General features: G+C 59.5%; 1 protein-coding gene across 10 annotated transcripts in view; it reads left to right on the forward strand.

The window, feature by feature from the left end:
- Window positions 1–18,516, forward strand: part of HDAC4 (histone deacetylase 4) — a 276,699-nt gene that overhangs the window by 136,941 nt on the left and 121,242 nt on the right. For 8 of the 10 annotated variants that reach the window (XM_066233668.1, XM_066233661.1, XM_066233665.1 and 5 more), the window contains one exon: window positions 12,315–12,386. In XM_066233668.1, the coding sequence (XP_066089765.1) occupies window positions 12,374–12,386 (13 nt within the window). In that variant the 5' untranslated portion in view covers window positions 12,315–12,373. The other 2 variants (XM_066233669.1, XM_066233670.1) reach the window with 2 other exon arrangements.

Genomic DNA, 18,516 nt, shown 5'->3' on the forward strand with positions numbered 1-18,516 from the left:
TCTCTGCCCGCCCTGGCTCCCTGCGTCCACTCTCTCTCTCTCTGTTCCCCCGCCCTGGCTCCCTGTGTCCACTCTCTCTCTCTGTTCCCCCGCCCTGGCTCCCTGCGTCCACTCTCTCTCTCTCTGTTCCCCCGCCCTGGCTCCCTGCGTCCACTCTCTCTCTCTGTCCCCCTGCCCTGGCTCCCTGCGTCCACTCTCTCTCTGTCTCCCCGCCCTGGCTCCCTGCGTCCACTCTCTCTCTCTGTTCCCCCGCCCTGGCTCCCTGCGTCCACTCTCTCTCTCTGTTCCCCCGCCCTGGCTCCCTGCGTCCACTCTCTCTCTCTCTCTGTTCCCCCGCCCTGGCTCCCTGCGTCCACTCTCTCTCTCTGTTCCCCCGCCCTGGCTCCCTGCGTCCACTCTCTCTCTGTTCCCCCGCCCTGGCTCCCTGCGTTCACTCTCTCTCTCTGTTCCCGGCCCTGGCTCCTGCGTCCACTCTCTCTCTCTGTTCCCCCGCCCTGGCTCCCTGCGTCCACTCTCTCTCTCTGTTCCCCCGCCCTGGCTCCCTGCGTCCACTCTCTCTCTCTCTCTCTGTCCCCCCGCCCTGGCTCCCTGCGTCCACTCTCTCTCTCTGTTCCCCTGCCCTGGCTCCCTGCGTCCACTCTCTCTCTCTGCCCGCCCTGGCTCCCTGCGTCCACTCTCTCTCTGTTCCCCCGCCCTGGCTCCCTGCGTCCACTCTCTCTCTCTGTTCCCCCGCCCTGGCTCCCTGCGTCCACTCTCTCTCTCTGTTCCCCCGCCCTGGCTCCCTGCGTCCACTCTCTCTCTCTGTCCCCGGCCCTGGCTCCTGCGTCCACTCTCTCTCTGCCCACCCTGGCTCCCTGCGTCCACTCTCTCTCTCTGTTCCCCCGCCCTGGCTCCCTGCGTCCACTCTCTCTCTCTGTTCCCCCGCCCTGGCTCCCTGCGTCCACTCTCTCTCTCTCTGTTCCCCCGCCCTGGCTCCCTGCGTCCACACTCTCTCTCTCTTCCCCCGCCCTGGCTCCCTGCGTCCACTCTCTCTCTCTCTGTTCCCCCGCCCTGGCTCCCTGCGTCCACTCTTTCTCTCTGTTCCCCCGTCCTGGCTCCCTGCGTCCACTCTCTCTGCCCGCCCTAACTCCCTGTGTCCACTCTCTCTCTGTTCCCCTGCCCTGGCTCCCTGCGTCCACTCTCTCTCTCTGTTCCCGGCCCTGGCTCCTGCGTCCACTCTCTCTCTCTCTGTTCCCCCGCCCTGGCTCCCTGCGTCCACTCTTTCTCTCTGTTCCCCCATCCTGGCTCCCTGCTTCCACTCTCTCTCTGTTCCCCCGCCCTGGCTCCCTGCGTCCACTCTCTCTCTCTGTCCCCGGCCCTGGCTCAGACTCTCCGTGGCAGCGGAAATGAGCCTTGACAGCAGAGGTCGGGACATAGGTCTCCGCCTGGCCTTGACTGGCAGCCTGCCCTGGCCCTCACACCCTGCACCTGCCCTTGGATCTGCCACACTGGTCCTCTTCAGGCCTTCGCTGCTGTCCCCTCTGGGATCCTCTTCCGGGGCTGGTTTATGTCAGTGTGTCCAGCCCTTTACACCTGGGGACTGCTGAGGCAGAAGTCACCTTGAGCACATGTGAGTTCGACTCCGGTCATTTGGTCTGTAATCTCCATACAACTTCAGGATGGTTCACGCTTTTGTGGACGGGCACGACATTCCTGGCACACCAGTTCACAGACCCGCTGATTCCCATGACTCCTCCGTGCATGCTGCGTTTGATCAGATGTCACCACCCTGCAGGACCCTCGACCTCTCTGTCTGAGGGACCAATTCCCATGATTTCTGCTCTCAGCACAATGCCACACAGTGGCTTGTGTGCCCTTTTCCTCAGGAGTGAGAGACCGAGTGCCTGTCACCATGGCTGCATATGTGTGTGCCCCTCTGCTCAGCGGTGAGAGGCCAGGTGCCTGGCACACGGCTGCATGTGTGTGTGCCCCTCTGCTCAGTGGTGAGAGGCCAGGTGCCTGGCACACGGCTGCATGTGTGTGTGCCCCTCTGCTCAGTGGTGAGAGCTGGGTGCCTGGCACACGGCTGCATGTGTGTGTGCCCCTCTCCTTAGCAGTGAGAGAGGCTGGGTGCCTGGCACACGGCTGCATGTGTGTGTGCCCCTCTCCTTAGCAGTGAGAGCGGCTGGGTGCCTGGCACATGGCTGCATGTGTGTGTGCCCCTCTCCTTAGCAGTGAGAGCGGCTGGGTGCCTGGCACTGCCCCTGGAATTAAGGGAGTCACTCAGTAGCCACTTCAGCCAAGTTTGTTGGACGAAGGATGTGAAATGGACCCTGTAGGCGAGCGGGCAGTGTGGAGAGTGAGCACGCGGAGCTGGCCCGCCCTTGATCGCAATGACCTGCACTGTGTCTCTTGCTCACTTTCTTCATTTTACAGTGGGGACAGTCACTGTTTATTTCCCTGGGGAGGTCAAGCAAGCTAGTTGGAATGAAACTTAGTGCCTGACCTGTGGTCAGTGCCCAGTACCAGCTAGCTGAGGTGTCTGATTTGCAGAGTGAACATTGTTGCTGTTTCATTCTGGCTGGATCTGGCCCGAGCTCTTGTTGAGGACACTGAACAGCTTCTGTGACTTGGAGCAGGCGCAGCCCTGCAGGGCCGAAGGAGGCTCTGGACTCCAGGTGCCTGGGGCCGTGGCAACAGCGGGCAGTCAGCGGGCTTCTCCAGGTGAGGCCTCAGGCTGAGTGCCCTGTGGGCGCTGCTCCGGGCTGGTGTGGTTGGGCATCCCCTGAGCGTGTTGGGTGCTCGCTCACTCCTGAGGTGTTGCATTAAAGGAAGAGGGACACAATGCCCCGGGGCCCATGTGGCTGGGGGAGGAGTGGGTCCGGGCCAGCCGGGCGGGGGCAGCGCTGGAATGCCGTCCACCATGTAGTTAACCTGCCTTTGCGGACTTGCTCCAGTCGGCTGTTCCCTGCCTGACTGTTCCGAGTTAGGGACTCGTCTCTTGAACAGCTGATTAACGCGTAGCTATTTTTTGGCTGTCACCTAACTACAAACACCTTTGAGCTCATTTCTCACGCTCAGCAGTGCAGAAGGTGTTCAGGGAGGGTGGCTCGTCCATCAGGTGTGTGAGCTGCTGCCTCACATTTCCAGGAGACGCTCTTCGCCTCACATCTCCAGGAGATGCTCTTCGCCTCATCAGGTGCCTTGGCCTGGAGGGCGTCATCTGTGGGGTGCAGGGCAGGGGAGGGGCTTCTCTGTGCCCCGCTCTTTGTAGCATTTCTGCGTCGCCACTGAGCACGTGAAACTAGGTCTGAGTGTAAGTAACGTGATTACCGGTGAAGCTCACTGTGGATGGACCCCCTGGGCTCCCTGGGCCATGCTGCCTTCAGGATCCGCCTCCTCCCCACAGAGGTCCCCTCTGCCCTGGAGGCAGGAATTCCGGTGGGAAGTGCTCACGGCAGTGCTGGGCAGGGAGGGTGGGTCAGTCGGAGAACAGGACCCCGGCAGAAAAGGGGGTCGGCACTCGGAAAGGTTCTCCTTTGGGTTTTCACAGACCTGTGGTGAACCGGGGCCCTGCAGGAAAGGGGCTGTTTCCAGATAGCTACCGGAGCTGGCTTTCGGTGTCTGCTGCTCCGTCCAGGGAGCCTGTGCAGAGGACAGTTCTGAACGAGTCCATGAGATCCCAGCAGACTCAGGGTGCTCTTTCGTGGCGCTGTGGTGTGACTTCTGTCGCCTGTCACTTCTGGTACAGACTCAGAAATCTGCAGTTTACAATGCGAGGTCACTGTTCCCTCCCACGGCCCTGGCACTCCGAAATAGTTTTGAAATGACTCACCCAAATCTGTCCCCACAGGGCAGATGGAGGACCTCTCAGGGGCAAGGATAGCTCTGTTTTCAAAGGCGGCTGAGACATTTTCCCCCCGATTTGTCTAAAGCTCTTATTAACGGCTAATCTGGGCTGGGCAGCTCGGCAGGGCCCAGCTCAGAGCTGTCCGTCTCTGTTGTCTCACTTAGGGAGGACGGACAGGACAGAATCGCCTCCCAGCAGACAGGACAGAGCCGCTGTCAGCCCTTCCAGGGCACACTGCCTGGGCGCCAGAGTGCCCACCCACCATGCTGCCGGCTCTGCTCGCTCTGTTGTCCAGCTGTGTGCAGCCAAGCCGTGGGGACAGGTCGGCCTCTCTGTGCCCTCAGCGCTCCTGCTCCTGTCCCCCCGGCCGCTGGAGCTGTGCTGTGTGCTCCCCGCCTCCCACTCTGGTCTCCCTCTGCGCAGTGCTGACCATGACCCCTCTTCCCTGGCCTCCAACCGTTCTGCCTGCTGCCCGGTGCTCCGCTGGGGCACTTTGGACACTTGGCCCTGTCCTCCCTACCGAGCCATAGGTGTGCAGCAGGAAGCCTTGCTGGGTGTGACAAGCACGGTGGGTGACCTGGGGAGTCTGCTACAGCACCACACCAACGCCATGTTCCCAGCAGGCCTGCCCGGGCAGTTTGTCTTGACGTCAGCCGTGCTCTGTTACCGGCTCGTGTCACAGTGCAGATGCCCACTCCTGTGTATTGACACGAAGGCTTGCCGGCAGGTTTGCAGGCTCGCAGAGATCGAGGCTGGAAGTGGCCGGAGGAAGGTCAGGAGCACAGGGAGGAGACTGGTCAGGCTGTGGTCTGGCGGGTGAGGGGAGGACAGTGCTGTGCATAGGAAGTGGGGCTGGCTGTGTCTCACCATCTCCTGAAAAGCTTATTGTGAAGAATTTGTAGCATGTACGAGAAAAAGGAGAGGGGTTGATACAGTGACTCCTCTGCTCATTTTCTGCCTTCAGAACTCTGAGCTGGTCATCTGTGGAAGGACTCTCTGGCTGTCTTCATGTCTTGGCCACTGTGAATAGTGCTGCCATGAACTTATCTGTGTATTGTATATATAGATGCATACATACACACACACACATATACACATATATATGCACATATACAAATAGTGTTTTCCAGTTTTTGGGGTGGATTCCCAGAAGAGGGATTGCTGGGTCATATTTAGTATTTAATATAGAAGAAGAGGAATTTCTTGAGGAAAAAAACATTCCAGCACAACTGTGCAGAATTCCTCATTCAGAGCAGACGGGATATTCGGGAACGGGGAGCTCCAAAGGTGACGGACCACAGGGCTGTTCTGATGGGTGCGTGTGCAGACTGCATTTTTAAATGAAAAGTGAGACGGTGTTGTCACATCCATGGACACCTACCTGTGTACAGGTGGCTCTGCCCGTGGAGATGCCTTCCTCCCATTGCCTGCTGATCTTTGCCCCGGAGACCCCGGAGAACACAGCCCTGTCCTCAGCCCCAAGCCCCTGGCTGGAGCCTGTCCTCGCTGGCCGTGGGCTCTTGCCCTGTGCACCCCCCCCCCCTTTATTCACCTAAGAATTTAGAACAAATCCCAGAGGCTGCAGCCTGTTCATGTAAGTGCTGTGTGTTTAACAGACACGGCCCATCGTCACCCTCCACAGATGAAGACCGATTCCTGGATAGCATCGTATACCCGAGCTCTGGGCAGCTTTCCTATGGGGTGTCTCTAAAAACGTCTTCTGATGGTTCAGATCAGGATGCAGAGCTGGGGACCGGCGGACAGGTCTGGGATTGTTTTCCTATGGGGTGTCTCTAAAAACGTCTTCTGATGGTTCAGATCAGGATGCAGAGCTGGGGACCGATGGACAGGTCTGGGATTGTTTTCCTATGGGGTGTCTCTAAAAACGTCTTCTGGTGGTTCAGATCAGGATGCAGAGCTGGGGACCGGCGGACAGGTCTGGGATTGTTTTCCTATGGGGTGTCTCTAAAAACGTCTTCTGATGGTTCAGATCAGGATGCAGAGCTGGGGATCGGCGGACAGGTCTGGGATTGTTAACCTAGCGGCTCATTCTCTGCACCCTGTGCAGGAGCGGCCATCTGTCCTGGGCGCCCTTCGTTCCACACTCGCTGCTCGTGGCCTCTCCAGTCCCTCCCACACCTTCCTGACGGCATGGCACGCGCCCTGTAACTGGTAGCTGGAGCCAGTTCTGATTTCCAGGGAGGGTTAAGTGTACGTCACAGGTCAGCTGTGACGTTCAAGTGTCTGCCCACCATCCTGAAGGGAAAACAGCTTAGAAAAGAGCATTCAGTTTTCGTTTTCTCTAACAAACACAGAGAGACTGTTGGAACTCAGAACGCTTACCTCGTTCAAGTTTAACTCCTGTTAATGGGCAGACGTGTCATTATTATAGAACTTGAGTATTTTTCAGTAACGTGCATGGTGAGGGGAAGAAACATTGAACGGACTGGGAAGCTCGAAGCTTTAGTGGAACTCTTGGAGGGCATGCCTGTTTGGTGGCCGGAGCTGGTGGGGGGGTGGCCCCTGCTGGACGCCGGCTGTGAGAGAGCAGGGTGGGGACACCCTGGGGCTGGTGCCGTTCAGGGGAACTGGAGGGAGGCCTGGGGGGCCAGGTCCTGCTTGGGGCAGGAGTTTTGCCCCTCCAGGGTGTTCATGCCAGGCCAGAGGCCTAGGGGTTGAGTATTTTGGTGACCTGATGAGTCCTTTCCATCTCTGAGCTGGGATACTTCCATGCACTTAACTCCCTTTCATAACTCAGCTGAACGGGGTGAAATTTCTAGTGAAATTGGTCCCAGGTCACTCAGGTTGGGTGCCAGGAAACAGCGGCTTCACACCAACATTGTGGGGAGGCCTGTGGCCCCCGATCTACACAGTATGTGCAGAGGCTCCGGAGGTGAGCTCTGCCGGCAGCCGCCCACCGACACCCGTGGTGTGCCGGGCCCGGAGGCTGGCCTGCACGTCTGCTCAGTGCGTCACAGCCGTCTTGCCCCAGACCAGAGACCCTGGTGAGTCTTTGACCTTTTTATAAAGGGTAACCTCCTGGGTGAAAACTTGTTCCCTGCATCGAGCTTAACAACACACACAGCACCACAGGGCTCCCTACCGCAGGAATTCTGACTTCTCTCAGCGCTGTTTCTAAGGAGACCCGGTCTCTTGTTCCGCATCAGCCCCTGGCTGTACGGGCCTCAGACCGCCAGGCCCTCCAGGACGTGTGGACTCGGGTCCGAAGGGGTAGAAAGAGCTTCGTCGCGGCTCAGGCCCCTCTTGCTGTCTTGAGGCCGCCTTGTGGGCAGAATGCCCAGCCGTGTCCAGGGGCCGGTGCCACGGAACCCTCCAGAGCCTTGTGCTGGTCACAGACACGCAGGAGCAGCAGAGGTCCAAGCAGGAGCCGAGACGCTGGGCCACAGATTTTCTGGGGTGGCTCCCAGTGCGGCTTGTGCCCGTGTCCTAGAAGCTCCTCACAGCGGGAGCAGGTGGAGGAGAACAGCTGGGCAGGTGTCCACGGTGCGGCGGGGGAGGGGGTCTGCAGCCTCCCAGGGCCTGGCTGCCCTGGTGGGTTCCACAGAAGACCCTGGGAACTCTGTTTTCTGGAAATGTTGGAAACCTGGACCTGAAAAGTGAAGAAGGGCATGAGTCGTAACTGGGATGTGCCTCATCTCCCACCCCTCCTTTCGTTTTCCCGGTGTCTGTCTGCTCCTGCCCTGTTCTTCATCCTCCCCCTGATCCAGATGGGAGCGGGTTCCTGGGGTGCGGCTGGGCTGTGGCTGCAGTGCTACAGGTGCACGCTACAGGTGTGCGCTACAGGTGCGCGCTACAGGTACACGGTACAGGTGCACGGTACAGGTGCGCGCTACAGGTGCACGGTTCAGGCACAGCGCTACAGGTGCACGCTACAGGTGCGCGCTACAGGTGCACGGTTCAGGCGCAGCGCTACAGGTGCACGCTACAGGTGCACGGTTCAGGCGCAGCACTACAGGTGCACACTACAGGTGCGCGCTACAGGTGCACGGTTCAGGTGCAGCGCTACAGGTGCACACTACAGGTGCGCGCTACAGGTGCACGGTTCAGGTGCAGCGCTACAGGTGCACACTACAGGTGCGCGCTACAGGTGCACGGTTCAGGTGCAGCGCTACAGGTGCACACTACAGGTGCGCGCTACAGGTGCACGGTTCAGGTGCAGCGCTACAGGTGCGCGCTACAGGTGCACGGTACAGGTGCACGGTACAGGTGCGCGCTACAGGTGCACGCTACAGGTGCAGGTGAGGAGGCGTTTGCCCAGGTCCAGTTCAGGCCTGTGACTGGTATAGACGAGACAGAACCGGTTCTGGGGTGCTGGCCACATGACCCCGTGTGTGAGAGGAGGAGCAGACCAGGGAGCTGAGGACAAGGTTCCGACCCCCTGGTGTCCCCACACAAGGGGGCCTCGGAAGCCGCTGGGCCGTCCGTCGGCGATGCTGAGTTACATACAGCAGGCGGCTGCTTCTCTGTAACCGTGAGCAGCGTGCTGCTGCTTTGCTGGGTGGTTCTGCTGCACATGTGACTGTGTTCACGCATGTCCGTGGCTGGCGGGTCACACCGAATGGACTTGGAGGACACGGTGCTTTCAGCTCCTGTGGGGGGGGGGCTCCTGTTCCCCCTCCCTTTTCCAGCTCACACTGTGATGTGGGGACCTGAAGACCAGCCCCGTGCAGTGGGTTTCCACGTCGGGTGCTCGGGGGAGGCAGGGGGTCGGGGGTGGGGTGGGGGAGACCGTGCAGGGGAACCCTGGGGTCCCAGAGGAGGTAGGGCTTTGATCACCTCTCCCTGTTGTTAGGTTCTTACTGCGGCTTCCTTGGCAGCCTCAGTTTTCAGCAGAGGACTCAGATCGGAAAAGTATGCCTGATGCTCATCTCTGCTTACTCTGGAACGTGATGTGCTGAGCAGCCAGCACTTAGGTGTGAGCCTGTGTGGGCTAGTGGGCCCGTGTTGTCATGGGCACCGGCACACATCTGGGTGGCTGTGTGCCCACTGCTCGCCATTCCTTCCTGGTGGAGCCTGCTCTCTGCATGTGGCTGCCAGGTCACATACTGGTGATGTGCTTGGATCTGGGTTCTGAACTGTCCTTTGCCCCTGAAGCCCCTGTCCCCTAAATGTCTCTTTGCTTTGTCCCAGCATTTGGTCTCAGCTGCACACACTGAAATGCTTTTATGGGAACTGAGATGTGGAACTGGGTCTGTAGGGCCCTTGGTCAGCCGCGGGGCCGGCTCTGCCCCCGTGTGCAGAGTGACAGTGCTGCTTCTCTTCGTCGAAGAGGCTGGCTTTCCTGTCTCTTTGCAGTGGCGTGTGTTTGGCATGTCGTCACACGTGGGGCCCACTGCAGGCATCATGCGGAGTGGGTACGTGTTCTAGCGTAGTTGGATTTGAACCTCCAGCAGCTAGAAGAGGGCCTCCAAGCCTCCGTGTTCTTCGTGGCCCTGAGCCGGGCTCTCTGCCGCATCATGTCAGGGCTCACCCGTATGTCTGGGTCTTGTACTCAGGACTCTCAGTCTGGGCTCCTGATGAGATAGTAGCAGAACTGGGCCAGTATTGGAGGTGGGAGTGCGTAGCTGAGTGCCTCTCCCTGGGCCTTGGGTCCCAGTGTCTGGGCTGTCGGTGACGCGACCCTGCTGCTGTTTGCGTTTGCTCAGTCAGAGGCCTCCCAACACGGGCACTTCTCAGCTCTGGAGCCTGCCTGCTACCAGTCCGTCAACTGCCTTCTTGGAAAACACCTATGTTTCTACTTCTGTCTCCCTCCTTTTAGTAACGAAGCAGTGGAGCCGCTGTGTTCTGTCCTGGTGGGTGAGGGAGTGAGTAGTGACTTGGGAGGTACTGAATGTGCTGCTTCCAGCGTCACAGGCTGCTCTGCTACTTCCGCACGTCTGCAGGTGCCGGGGACTTCAGTGCCTGTGTGCGCGTGTGTGCGTGGACCCCTTGCTGCGTGCAGGTCGCCTCCTCCCTGGAGCGCCCGGTGTATGGTGACTTGGTGCCGGCTCAGAACACCTTTCCCTCAGATCCCAGTCTGACCTCAGTCCACAAGGACGTGAGAAGTCAGGGCCTGGGCTTGAATGGCCAGGATGTCCGATGTCCCCAAGGCCCAGCCTGTGTACTGAGCACAGGCAGCATGCCTCTCCATGACCTGGGTGTGGCGTGTGCGGCTCCTGGTTGACGTGTGGAAGCTGTCATGCTAATGAAATGGCCAAGTTTTCTTTGCTGCCAGCTAGTCCATGCACATTAGTTTCTTCCTGGCGACTCAGTGTGATGTACCCGAGGCCAGTGCCCAGAACTGCTGCGGGTGAGCCGAGACTCCGCCGAGCCGTCCACAGATGGTGAAACCTGTGGTGAAGCTTTTGAATACACTGATGCCGCGTGTCTCTAACTCGTACCCGATTGATTCACTGCGTGTTCCTGCTCTAGCGTGCACAGAGGAACGTGGTACTAGGCGTCATTTGTTCCTGTGGCTTTGGAGAGTCTAGACCTTCAGGAGTTGGGGTAGACCAGCAGCTCAGCCCCAAGGTGAGAAAGGTCTGCACGTGAGCCCAGATGCTGCCCCTGCAGCCATGGACCACCTGGAGGCTGGGGTGTCCTCATCTGTGAAGTGGGGACATTGGCTGGCGTCTGCTGGTTCTAGAGCTCCACCCAGATGGAAGCCAAGGTTTCACGAGGAGGGGACTCGGGTGGATGTTCAGGGACGCACATTCGCGGGTGGAGACGGAAGAGCAGCCCGCGCCCACTCAGCGCCCACTCAGCGCCCGTCAGCGCCCCGTCAGCGCCCAGCTGCAGAGCCCTGAGCAGGACAGTTTCCCAGCCCCTGGCTCCAGCCCCCCCCCCCCCCAATCCGGGAGCTGCAGCTGGAGGGGTGTCAGACTTGCTGTTTGTGTTTCTGAAAGTGTTTACAGTAGGGTTAGAAGGCAGAATGTACTATTTCCTGAAGTTTTCAGTTTGGAATATGAATCATTTCATTTATAAATGAAATCAGTTTCACTTACGGGTTTTCAGAAGAAAGGTTTGAGACATGCTTCCCGCCACTGTCTCGAGGCCTCTGAATGGCAGTGAAGGTGCGTGTGGCCCTGGGTGTACAGGTCAGTGCCCAGACCGTTTCCAGTGGCCGTACTCCTGGGGAGAGGCCCTCGGGGTCAGTAGTTGGAGTACTTGTTTGGGCCTGGCGTTTGCTTTCAGGGTCAAAACAGTGGCCTTCGTCCTTCTCCTGACTTGGGGAACACAGACTGTCTTAACCCCCAGAGCTGCCATTCTCTTGTAACTATTCTTATACCTTCAAGTGGCCGAAGTGGGGAGGGGCTGGCCGTGGGAGGGACGGCACGTTCCGTGCCTGGTCTTCTGAGTGGCCAGGAGCTGCCATCCTGCCGGGCACCCTCAGAGCCGCCTGCCTCTCTCTGGGGGAGCAGCGGGGTTGGCGTGGGCACAGAGGCCGCGATGGAGGCCCCGGGGGCCTCGCCCACCTTCCCTCCCCTCCGTCTCCTTCCTCAGGGACCCTCACTTTTCCTGAGCACCCTTAGACCTTCCTGGGTCACTTTCTGTCCTTGGATCTTGAACATCTCCAAAGACACGCAGGGGTGGTGTGTAACACAAAACTTGAAGGCTCCACGAGCGTTATCCGTTTTGGGTAAGAAGCAAGGCTTTACAGGATCAGACCAAAAGTTACTTGTTTTCGTCATGATTTGAAAGTCCGCCTAAGGAGCCGATGGTGCTATGTGCCGCTCCCGTTTCTCCTACGTCAGTGGAGGTGCCTCTCACTGTGGGCCGCGCGGCACACTTGCCAGTAGGCAGCTAAAGAAGCGCGATTCCTGGAAGTGTAGCCAGAGTTGCTTTCTTTTCTGCCTGAGAAAGTGCTGACGGTCCGTCTCGGGCAGTCTGCCTGGGCCTGGGTGGCGGAGGGGCTGCCAGCCCAGCTTGGTCGTCAGCCTGGACAGTGTGCGAGGGGTGTCGCAGGGGACGGCTCCTCAGTGTGAGCTCCTGCCCAGGTGAGCTCCTGAGAGCAGCGGTGTCTCCCTTCCTCCCCTGGACTTCCCCGCGGGCACGCCCACAGCTGATGGGAGCGGCGTCCTGGGGTCTGTCCGCCCCGCACAGGTCGGTTGTCAGTGCCTGGCAAGCGTGAGCCGCTTTTCTGTTCTTAGTGATTTTCTGCTTGTGGTCCCTGCAGAAAAGCTGACTTCTGGTGAGCGCAGGTACAGTGAGGCTACTAACCAAACAGCCAGCTATTTAGCCAGAAATTTGAGTTTGCACCTGGGGGACTTCACGTGGGGTCTGTTTCAGGTGCTCGATGGAGGGTCTTCATTTTCTGATTCAGCAAGTGAGGACAGCCTGTGACAGGGTCAGATCTGTCTTCTCAAGTGAGAAGGACACTTGCGTTTCCGTTGTGTGTGAGGAGCTGCCCCCGACAGTTCTGAGTGTGGAGTTCTCACTGAAACTTGAGCTGTTCCTGAAGCCAAACACTTTCTCTGTCCTGCAGACGGACTCTCCGGCCGAGACCAGCCCGTGGAGCTGCTGACCCCTGCCTGTGTGAGCCACATGCCCAGCACTGGTAAGTCAGCACGCCGGCCCAGGGCTCAGCTCACCCCTGCCCGTGTGAACCACATGCCCAGCACTGGTAAGTCGGCACGCCCGCCCAGGGCTCAGCTCACCCCTGCCCGTGTGAGCCACATGCCCAGCACTGGTAAGTCGGCACGCCCGCCCAGGGCTCAGCTCACCCCTGCCCGTGTGAGCCACATGCCCAGCACTGGTAAGTCGGCACGCCCGCCCAGGGCTCAGCTCACCCCCGCCCGTGTGAGCCACATGCCCAGCACTGGTAAGTCGGCACGCCCGCCCAGGGCTCAGCTCACCCCTGCCCGTGTGAGCCACATGCCCAGCACTGGTAAGTCGGCACGCCCGCCCAGGGCTCGGCTCCCCGGAAGGCTGTCTCGAGGCTCCGCGTTACTGGGGGAACATGGAGAGAGGGGGGTGGGTAGCCAGCGGGGTGGCCTCTCCCACCTGAGTGAGATGGACACCAGCTTGGTGCTGCTCGGGCAGACACGCCGGTCCCTTCTGTGGGAGGGCCAAGGCTGTGTTCTGAGCTGGAGCTGGGGCCAGAACTTTCACACCGGGGTGGCCCCAGGACCGTGGGCGGGGGCCCCTTTGTCCCTGGCCCAGGCTTTTTATTGTGAGCTGAGTCCATGACATTGTTTCTATAACAAAAAAAGCATCCACTCTGATTATGAAACTCTCATTCCAGATAGGATATTTCTAAGTATCGTGCTTTAAGCAAAGTTTTCCAAATCTGTACGGCTATGGAAACCTTTTTCTTTCCCTTTCTGCAAACCACCTCCCTGTGTGGTAGGCTGTCCTCCAGGGTGTCAGCTCTGAGTGGGCACTGTTCTCCACGGGCCATTGGCCCTCACCGGGTCCGGAGGCCGCTGTCTCTGTGGTTTTGCTCTGCGGCTCCTCCTGGACCCCGGCTTCCTGTGGCTGCTCTTCGCAGTCCCTGTGTGGGACCGACCCTCCTCTGCCCGGGCCCCCAGCAGCCACTCCTCCATCGGCTTGCCTGCCTCAGCCCCTTGAGAAAGAAGGGAAGCTGGGAGCCAGGGTGCGAGTGTTAGAGAGGTTTCTTCTGTGCACAGATTCTGGGGTCTGCCGGGATGACCACTAGCCTGTCCCCCCCAGCTCTGCGCCCCGCCCCCGGCCCTGCACTCAGGCCCCGCAGGGATGGTGCCTCTCTTCACACCCCCACTTGTCAGGCGGGTTGCGGCTCCCCCAGGACCAGTGGGCGGGGGAGGTGCTTTCAAGGGGTGGATGGAGCTGCTCCCCTAGCAGTGCTGATGCGCTCTCTGTTCCCTGTGCTCGGACCTGGGCTCCTGTGCACGCCTGTGCTCTGAGCCAGTGTCCTGGCGCCTGCTGCTCCCCTAGCAGTGCTGACCCGCTCTCTGTTCCCTGTGCTCGGACCTGGGCTCCTGTGCACGCCTGTGCTCTGAGCCAGTGTCCTGGCGCCTGCTGCTCCCCTAGCAGTGCTGATGCGCTCTCTGTTCCCTGGGCTCCTGTGCACGCCTGTGCTCTGAGCCAGTGTCCTGGTGCCTGCTGCTCCCCTAGCAGTGCTGATGCGCTCTCTGTTCCCTGTGCTCGGACCTGGGCTCCTATGCACGCCTGTGCTCTGAGCCAGTGTCCTGGCGCCTGCTGCTCCCCTAGCAGTGCTGATGCGCTCTCTGTTCCCTGTGCGGACCTGGGCTCCTGTGCACGCCTGTGCTCTGAGCCAGTGTCCTGGTGCCTGCTGCTCCCCTAGCAGTGCTGATGCGCTCTCTGTTCCCTGTGCTCGGACCTGGGCTCCTATGCACGCCTGTGCTCTGAGCCAGTGTCCTGGCGCCTGCTGCTCCCCTAGCAGTGCTGACGCGCTCTCTGTTCCCTGTGCAGACCTGGGCTCCTGTGCACGCCTGTGCTCTGAGCCAGTGTCCTGGTGCCTGCCCTGGCCTGGGGTGGAGCAAGGGATTTGAGATCTCTTAACAAGCCTGGTTTGTGTCCAGCTGAGTCAGGGCGGTGGGCTTCAGGTAAACTTCCTGGCCTGGGGAGCCACCTGCCTGCAGCACTGGTGTGGGGCCCCTGGCTTCCGCAGGGGCCGACCGGGTTGTCAGTGTGGGCGGAGGCGGAGACTCCCACTCTGCACCTTCCCTCCTCACTTTTCATACACAGACACCTTCTTTTCCTGTTGTTCTTTTTCCTTGTTTTAGAATTTTTACTTACAGGAGAGTTCTGTGACGAAAGGGAAAACCTGCAGTCATGTGCCTAGCACTGAGTAACAGCAGGAAACCGATGACTCTTATTTTAGGTTAGCATCGCATTTCCTGGGTTTGAAGAAGTGAGTGGGCATCGTAGGCGGGTCCCAGAGGTCATTACCTTTCTTCCCAGGAGGGGACGCGGGCACAGACACGGTGGTGGGGTGGGTGTCCTGTGGAAGCCAGGTCATCAGCTCAGGGTTCGGTGGAGAGAGATGCTGGGGTTTGAAGCCAGAGGAGAAGGTGACAGATGGCCACTTAGCAGAGGTGACATGTTCAGGATCACATACCACCTGTGCCATATGCTGGGATTATAGGGGACTTGAAAACAGTTAAGTCAATCATTTCCGAATCGTTGTAGATTTTCTTGAAGTAATAGACTTCTCCTCCTATTCATAAAACCGTGTTTATTGTAGAAAAGAGACCTTGTGCTGATGGTGCGGGTGTTGCTTCCAGAAGGAGAGGCACTCCAGCTCACCGAGCTCCGGGCAGTGAGGACACTGAGCAGGCTGACGGAGGGAGGGGCCCCAGGAGACCGCCAGGCTGCCGAGGGCATGGTGGGGGAGCTTGGGGGCGGCGGGATGGTGGGAGGCGCACGGCTCTTGCTGAACGAGGGGGCACGCTGGTGGGTGTCCATCATCGCTGCCCTGGTGCATCGTGGCCACTCTGCCAGGAGGAACGTGCTCCTCCGAGGTCTGTCCCTCTCCCAGGGAACAGGCACCCAGACGCGGGCGAGGACCCGGCTCCGCTGCTGGGAAAGGAGCCTCAGAAGTGGCCCGACACTCTGCACGGAAGGGGCCAGAGCAACTGGTCCTGGGAGAGCTGTACCAGGGAAGGGCGTCTCGTGCGGGTGGCTCAGGTGCGCCTTGCTGGTCCCTGCCCTCCACAGGTGCTCCGGTTGACACGTGTTCCCTCCGAGGTAGTAAGGGTTCTTTCCAGGCTCTGCAACAAAGATGCAATTTTTTAAAGAAACTTCTGGAATCTTGAGAATACTACAGAAACACTGGAGAACTTATCCAAACTAATAAAAGAAGCAGTGAGGTTTGGCTTTCGCGATGGATTCCTAAGTCTTAGATCTTACAGGGTGTTTGAGCACCCCTCTGTGAAAGGGGTTACTGAGTTTCCTGACACTCCTCTTGAATGTTTGAACAGGAACTACTTGTGGTTAGCTGGCCCCGAGCCTCTGCTGGCTCCCAGGCAGATTCTGTTGTTGTTTGGTTTGCTGACGTGCCTGTGAACAGAAGGAGATAAGAGATCTGTGACCTCAGGGGAGCTTCGAAAGCCTCCCGTCCTGGGCCCTGGAAGTGCCGTTCCCTCAGTACACAGGATCGGGGACAGCTAGGCCTTCCTGCCCTCACGGACACTCCGTCGGAGCACAGCTGGGTTTCTGGGTGGCCACAGCAGAGGGTCGGTGACCAATTTGGTGGCTTTGAGGGTGGCTCCAGTGGAAGCACCAGGCAGGGGTGGCAGCAGGGAGAGAGCTGCTCTGGTTTGCTCGTTCTCGTGCCAGGCTGTCATCTCCTGGCCAGAGTCACTGTCACTCTGTAAGGAGCTCCGTTCTGGCGTGCTGGGTGGGAGGCGCGGGCACGCAGTGGGTGTGCAGCGTGGCGGACACGTGGTGCCCATCTGCAGACGGCACAGGCGTGCACTCCACATAATAGGTTGTCTGCAGGGCTTTTCCTGTTTGCTGGCTTGTTTCACCTTCTAGAGCAGAAATGAAACATGGAACCTAAAGATACTGAAGCAAAACCTAGCTGTGTGAAGAACTGGAGAAGCGTTCACACTGTTTGATTTACTTAAACAGACATTGAGGATTTCCCTCTCCCCTCCACCGAGTTGACCACGATCACCACGTTCATCAGGGGCCTCTGTGGACAGCCGGGACGGGAGGCAGCTTCCCAGCCGCAGGGCCCATGATTGCGGAGCCCGGCCGGGGCCCCAGCTCCGTCTGTGGAGGCGTGCATGTGCAGGGCGAGCGCACTCACGGCTTGTTTGGGGGTGCCTCAGTCATTTTGGGGAGCAGGTGAGCATAAGGCCAGGAAGGGGTCTGACCAGGGGGCACGGCCCTGACGGTGGCGTAGCTGCCACCACGCTCACTGAGTGTGGTGCTGAGGAACCTCAGGTCCCGGTTTCCCCTTGTGGCTGAAGGTTTGTTGCCACTCAACATTTGTCAAAGCTTTGCCCTGTCAAGGCCTGTGCATGGCATGTGCCCTTGTGCAGCCCTGCCTGCTGGAGCTCCTGTGGGCAGGTGCGCCCGGGACACCCCGGTGCATGCCCGTCTCTCCTGAGGCACAAGCCTGGGCCGTCTTCATGCCCCGCAATGCCCTCGCTCCATTGGCAGCGCTCCATGCCTGCCCCCCAATCCTGTGCCCCGCGTTGGGCTGTGAGAGAAGGACCAGGGCCCGGCCTTGCTGAGCTGCGGCAGGCGAGAGAGCCAGCTGACCTGGGGCATGGGCCGCCTGCTTCAGCTGGTGTGTGGCTTTGAGCAGGGGGCCAGTCCTCTGGTCCCGGCTGCCTCTCTGGCGTCAGGTAGCTGTTGGGCCTGGCAGTGGCATCGGGTGACTGGGACACACTGCAGGAGTCATGGCTGCATCAAGTTCTCCAGCCCTGTTTCTGGGGTCCTCCGGGGGCCCACCCCGTGCCAGCCACTGTGCCTGGTGCAGCAGGGCACCCTGCTTTCCTCGTCGGCCCCTGGACGACTTTATAATGAGTGCTGATGGGTCTGCAGGCAGAACCTGCGACTGCTGCCCGAGGACAGGGTGTCAGGCGCACCACCTGGACATGACCCCTGCTGGCCCTTTCCTTGTGGGTGTGCCAGTGGAGGGGCCAGAGTGACCGTGGTTGGTGGGGTGAGTGCCATTGCTGCGTGCCTACCAGCTCTAATCCACAGCCCCGCCCTCATCTGAGACCGGTGACCCCGGTACAGCTGTGAAGTGAATGACTTTTGCCCTCTGGTGACAGTGTGACCTACTGCCTGGCTATGGCCCTGTGGACAAGGTGTGACTGATGAAGCCAGGGAGGGTTCCCGTAGAACGCTGTGGCCAGTCCCCTGGCCTTCCCAAGGGGACAGAGGCTCCCAGACCCGGCCTTGCCCACCACGGGGTGTGAATCAGTCCTTCCATCGGACAGAGCAGGTGCCAGCTTCTCACCTGTGCCCTGTCTGGGAGGACTTGGTTCTCAATGTTTGTCTCCATTCATCTTGGTGACTTTTAAAATAATCCACTAACTGTTTCGGTGGGGTCTTGGGTTGTGGGGATACATGGTGGTTTCAGGCTGCCTTACCTGTGCCTCCTGGGCCCCCACAGGGCCAAGCCCACCACCGCCACCAAGCCCAGGCCACTCTGCCTAGTGACACTGGGCGGGCTCTCTGTCCCCAGAGTGAGGGAGGAGAGCAGGGCCTTCCCTCTCCGGTAGGTATCAGATTGTTCAGGTCACTTGTGTTCAGCACAAGCTGTTACCCCACTAAGTTTTGTGGTCTTGCTCCAGACCCTCTGAGTTATAAAGCCTCACTGCTGAGTGACTCAGGGGAAGGGCAGAGCCATCAGGAGCATATCCTGGTTGCAGCACAGTGGGACATCCATGGCCTGACGACATGTCTCTGTTGTGCCTGAAGCTGGCCCCCTGGGCACGTGTGCCCGGGGTGGTGAGCTGGGCAGCTGGCCGTTTCTCCCTCCACAGGACAAGTGTGTCCACAGGGGTGGTGACCCTGAGGTCTGGCATGAAGACCCTTTTATGTTCTTGTGGGACATCTGAAAGTTGTACGCAGTTATTAGGCAGAAGGAAGGGTGTTTTTTCAGATCAGAATTTTGTTTTGCTTGCATGTTCCTTCCGCCCCCAATGGACAGAAAGGTGTCCAGGGATGTGCTGAGGCCTTGTCGTGACCGCCGTGTGGGAGCAGTGTGTTCTCTCCTCCTC

This window comes from Saccopteryx bilineata, chromosome 5 (assembly GCF_036850765.1).
Source record: "Saccopteryx bilineata isolate mSacBil1 chromosome 5, mSacBil1_pri_phased_curated, whole genome shotgun sequence".
Classification (NCBI taxonomy): Eukaryota; Metazoa; Chordata; class Mammalia; order Chiroptera; family Emballonuridae; genus Saccopteryx; species Saccopteryx bilineata.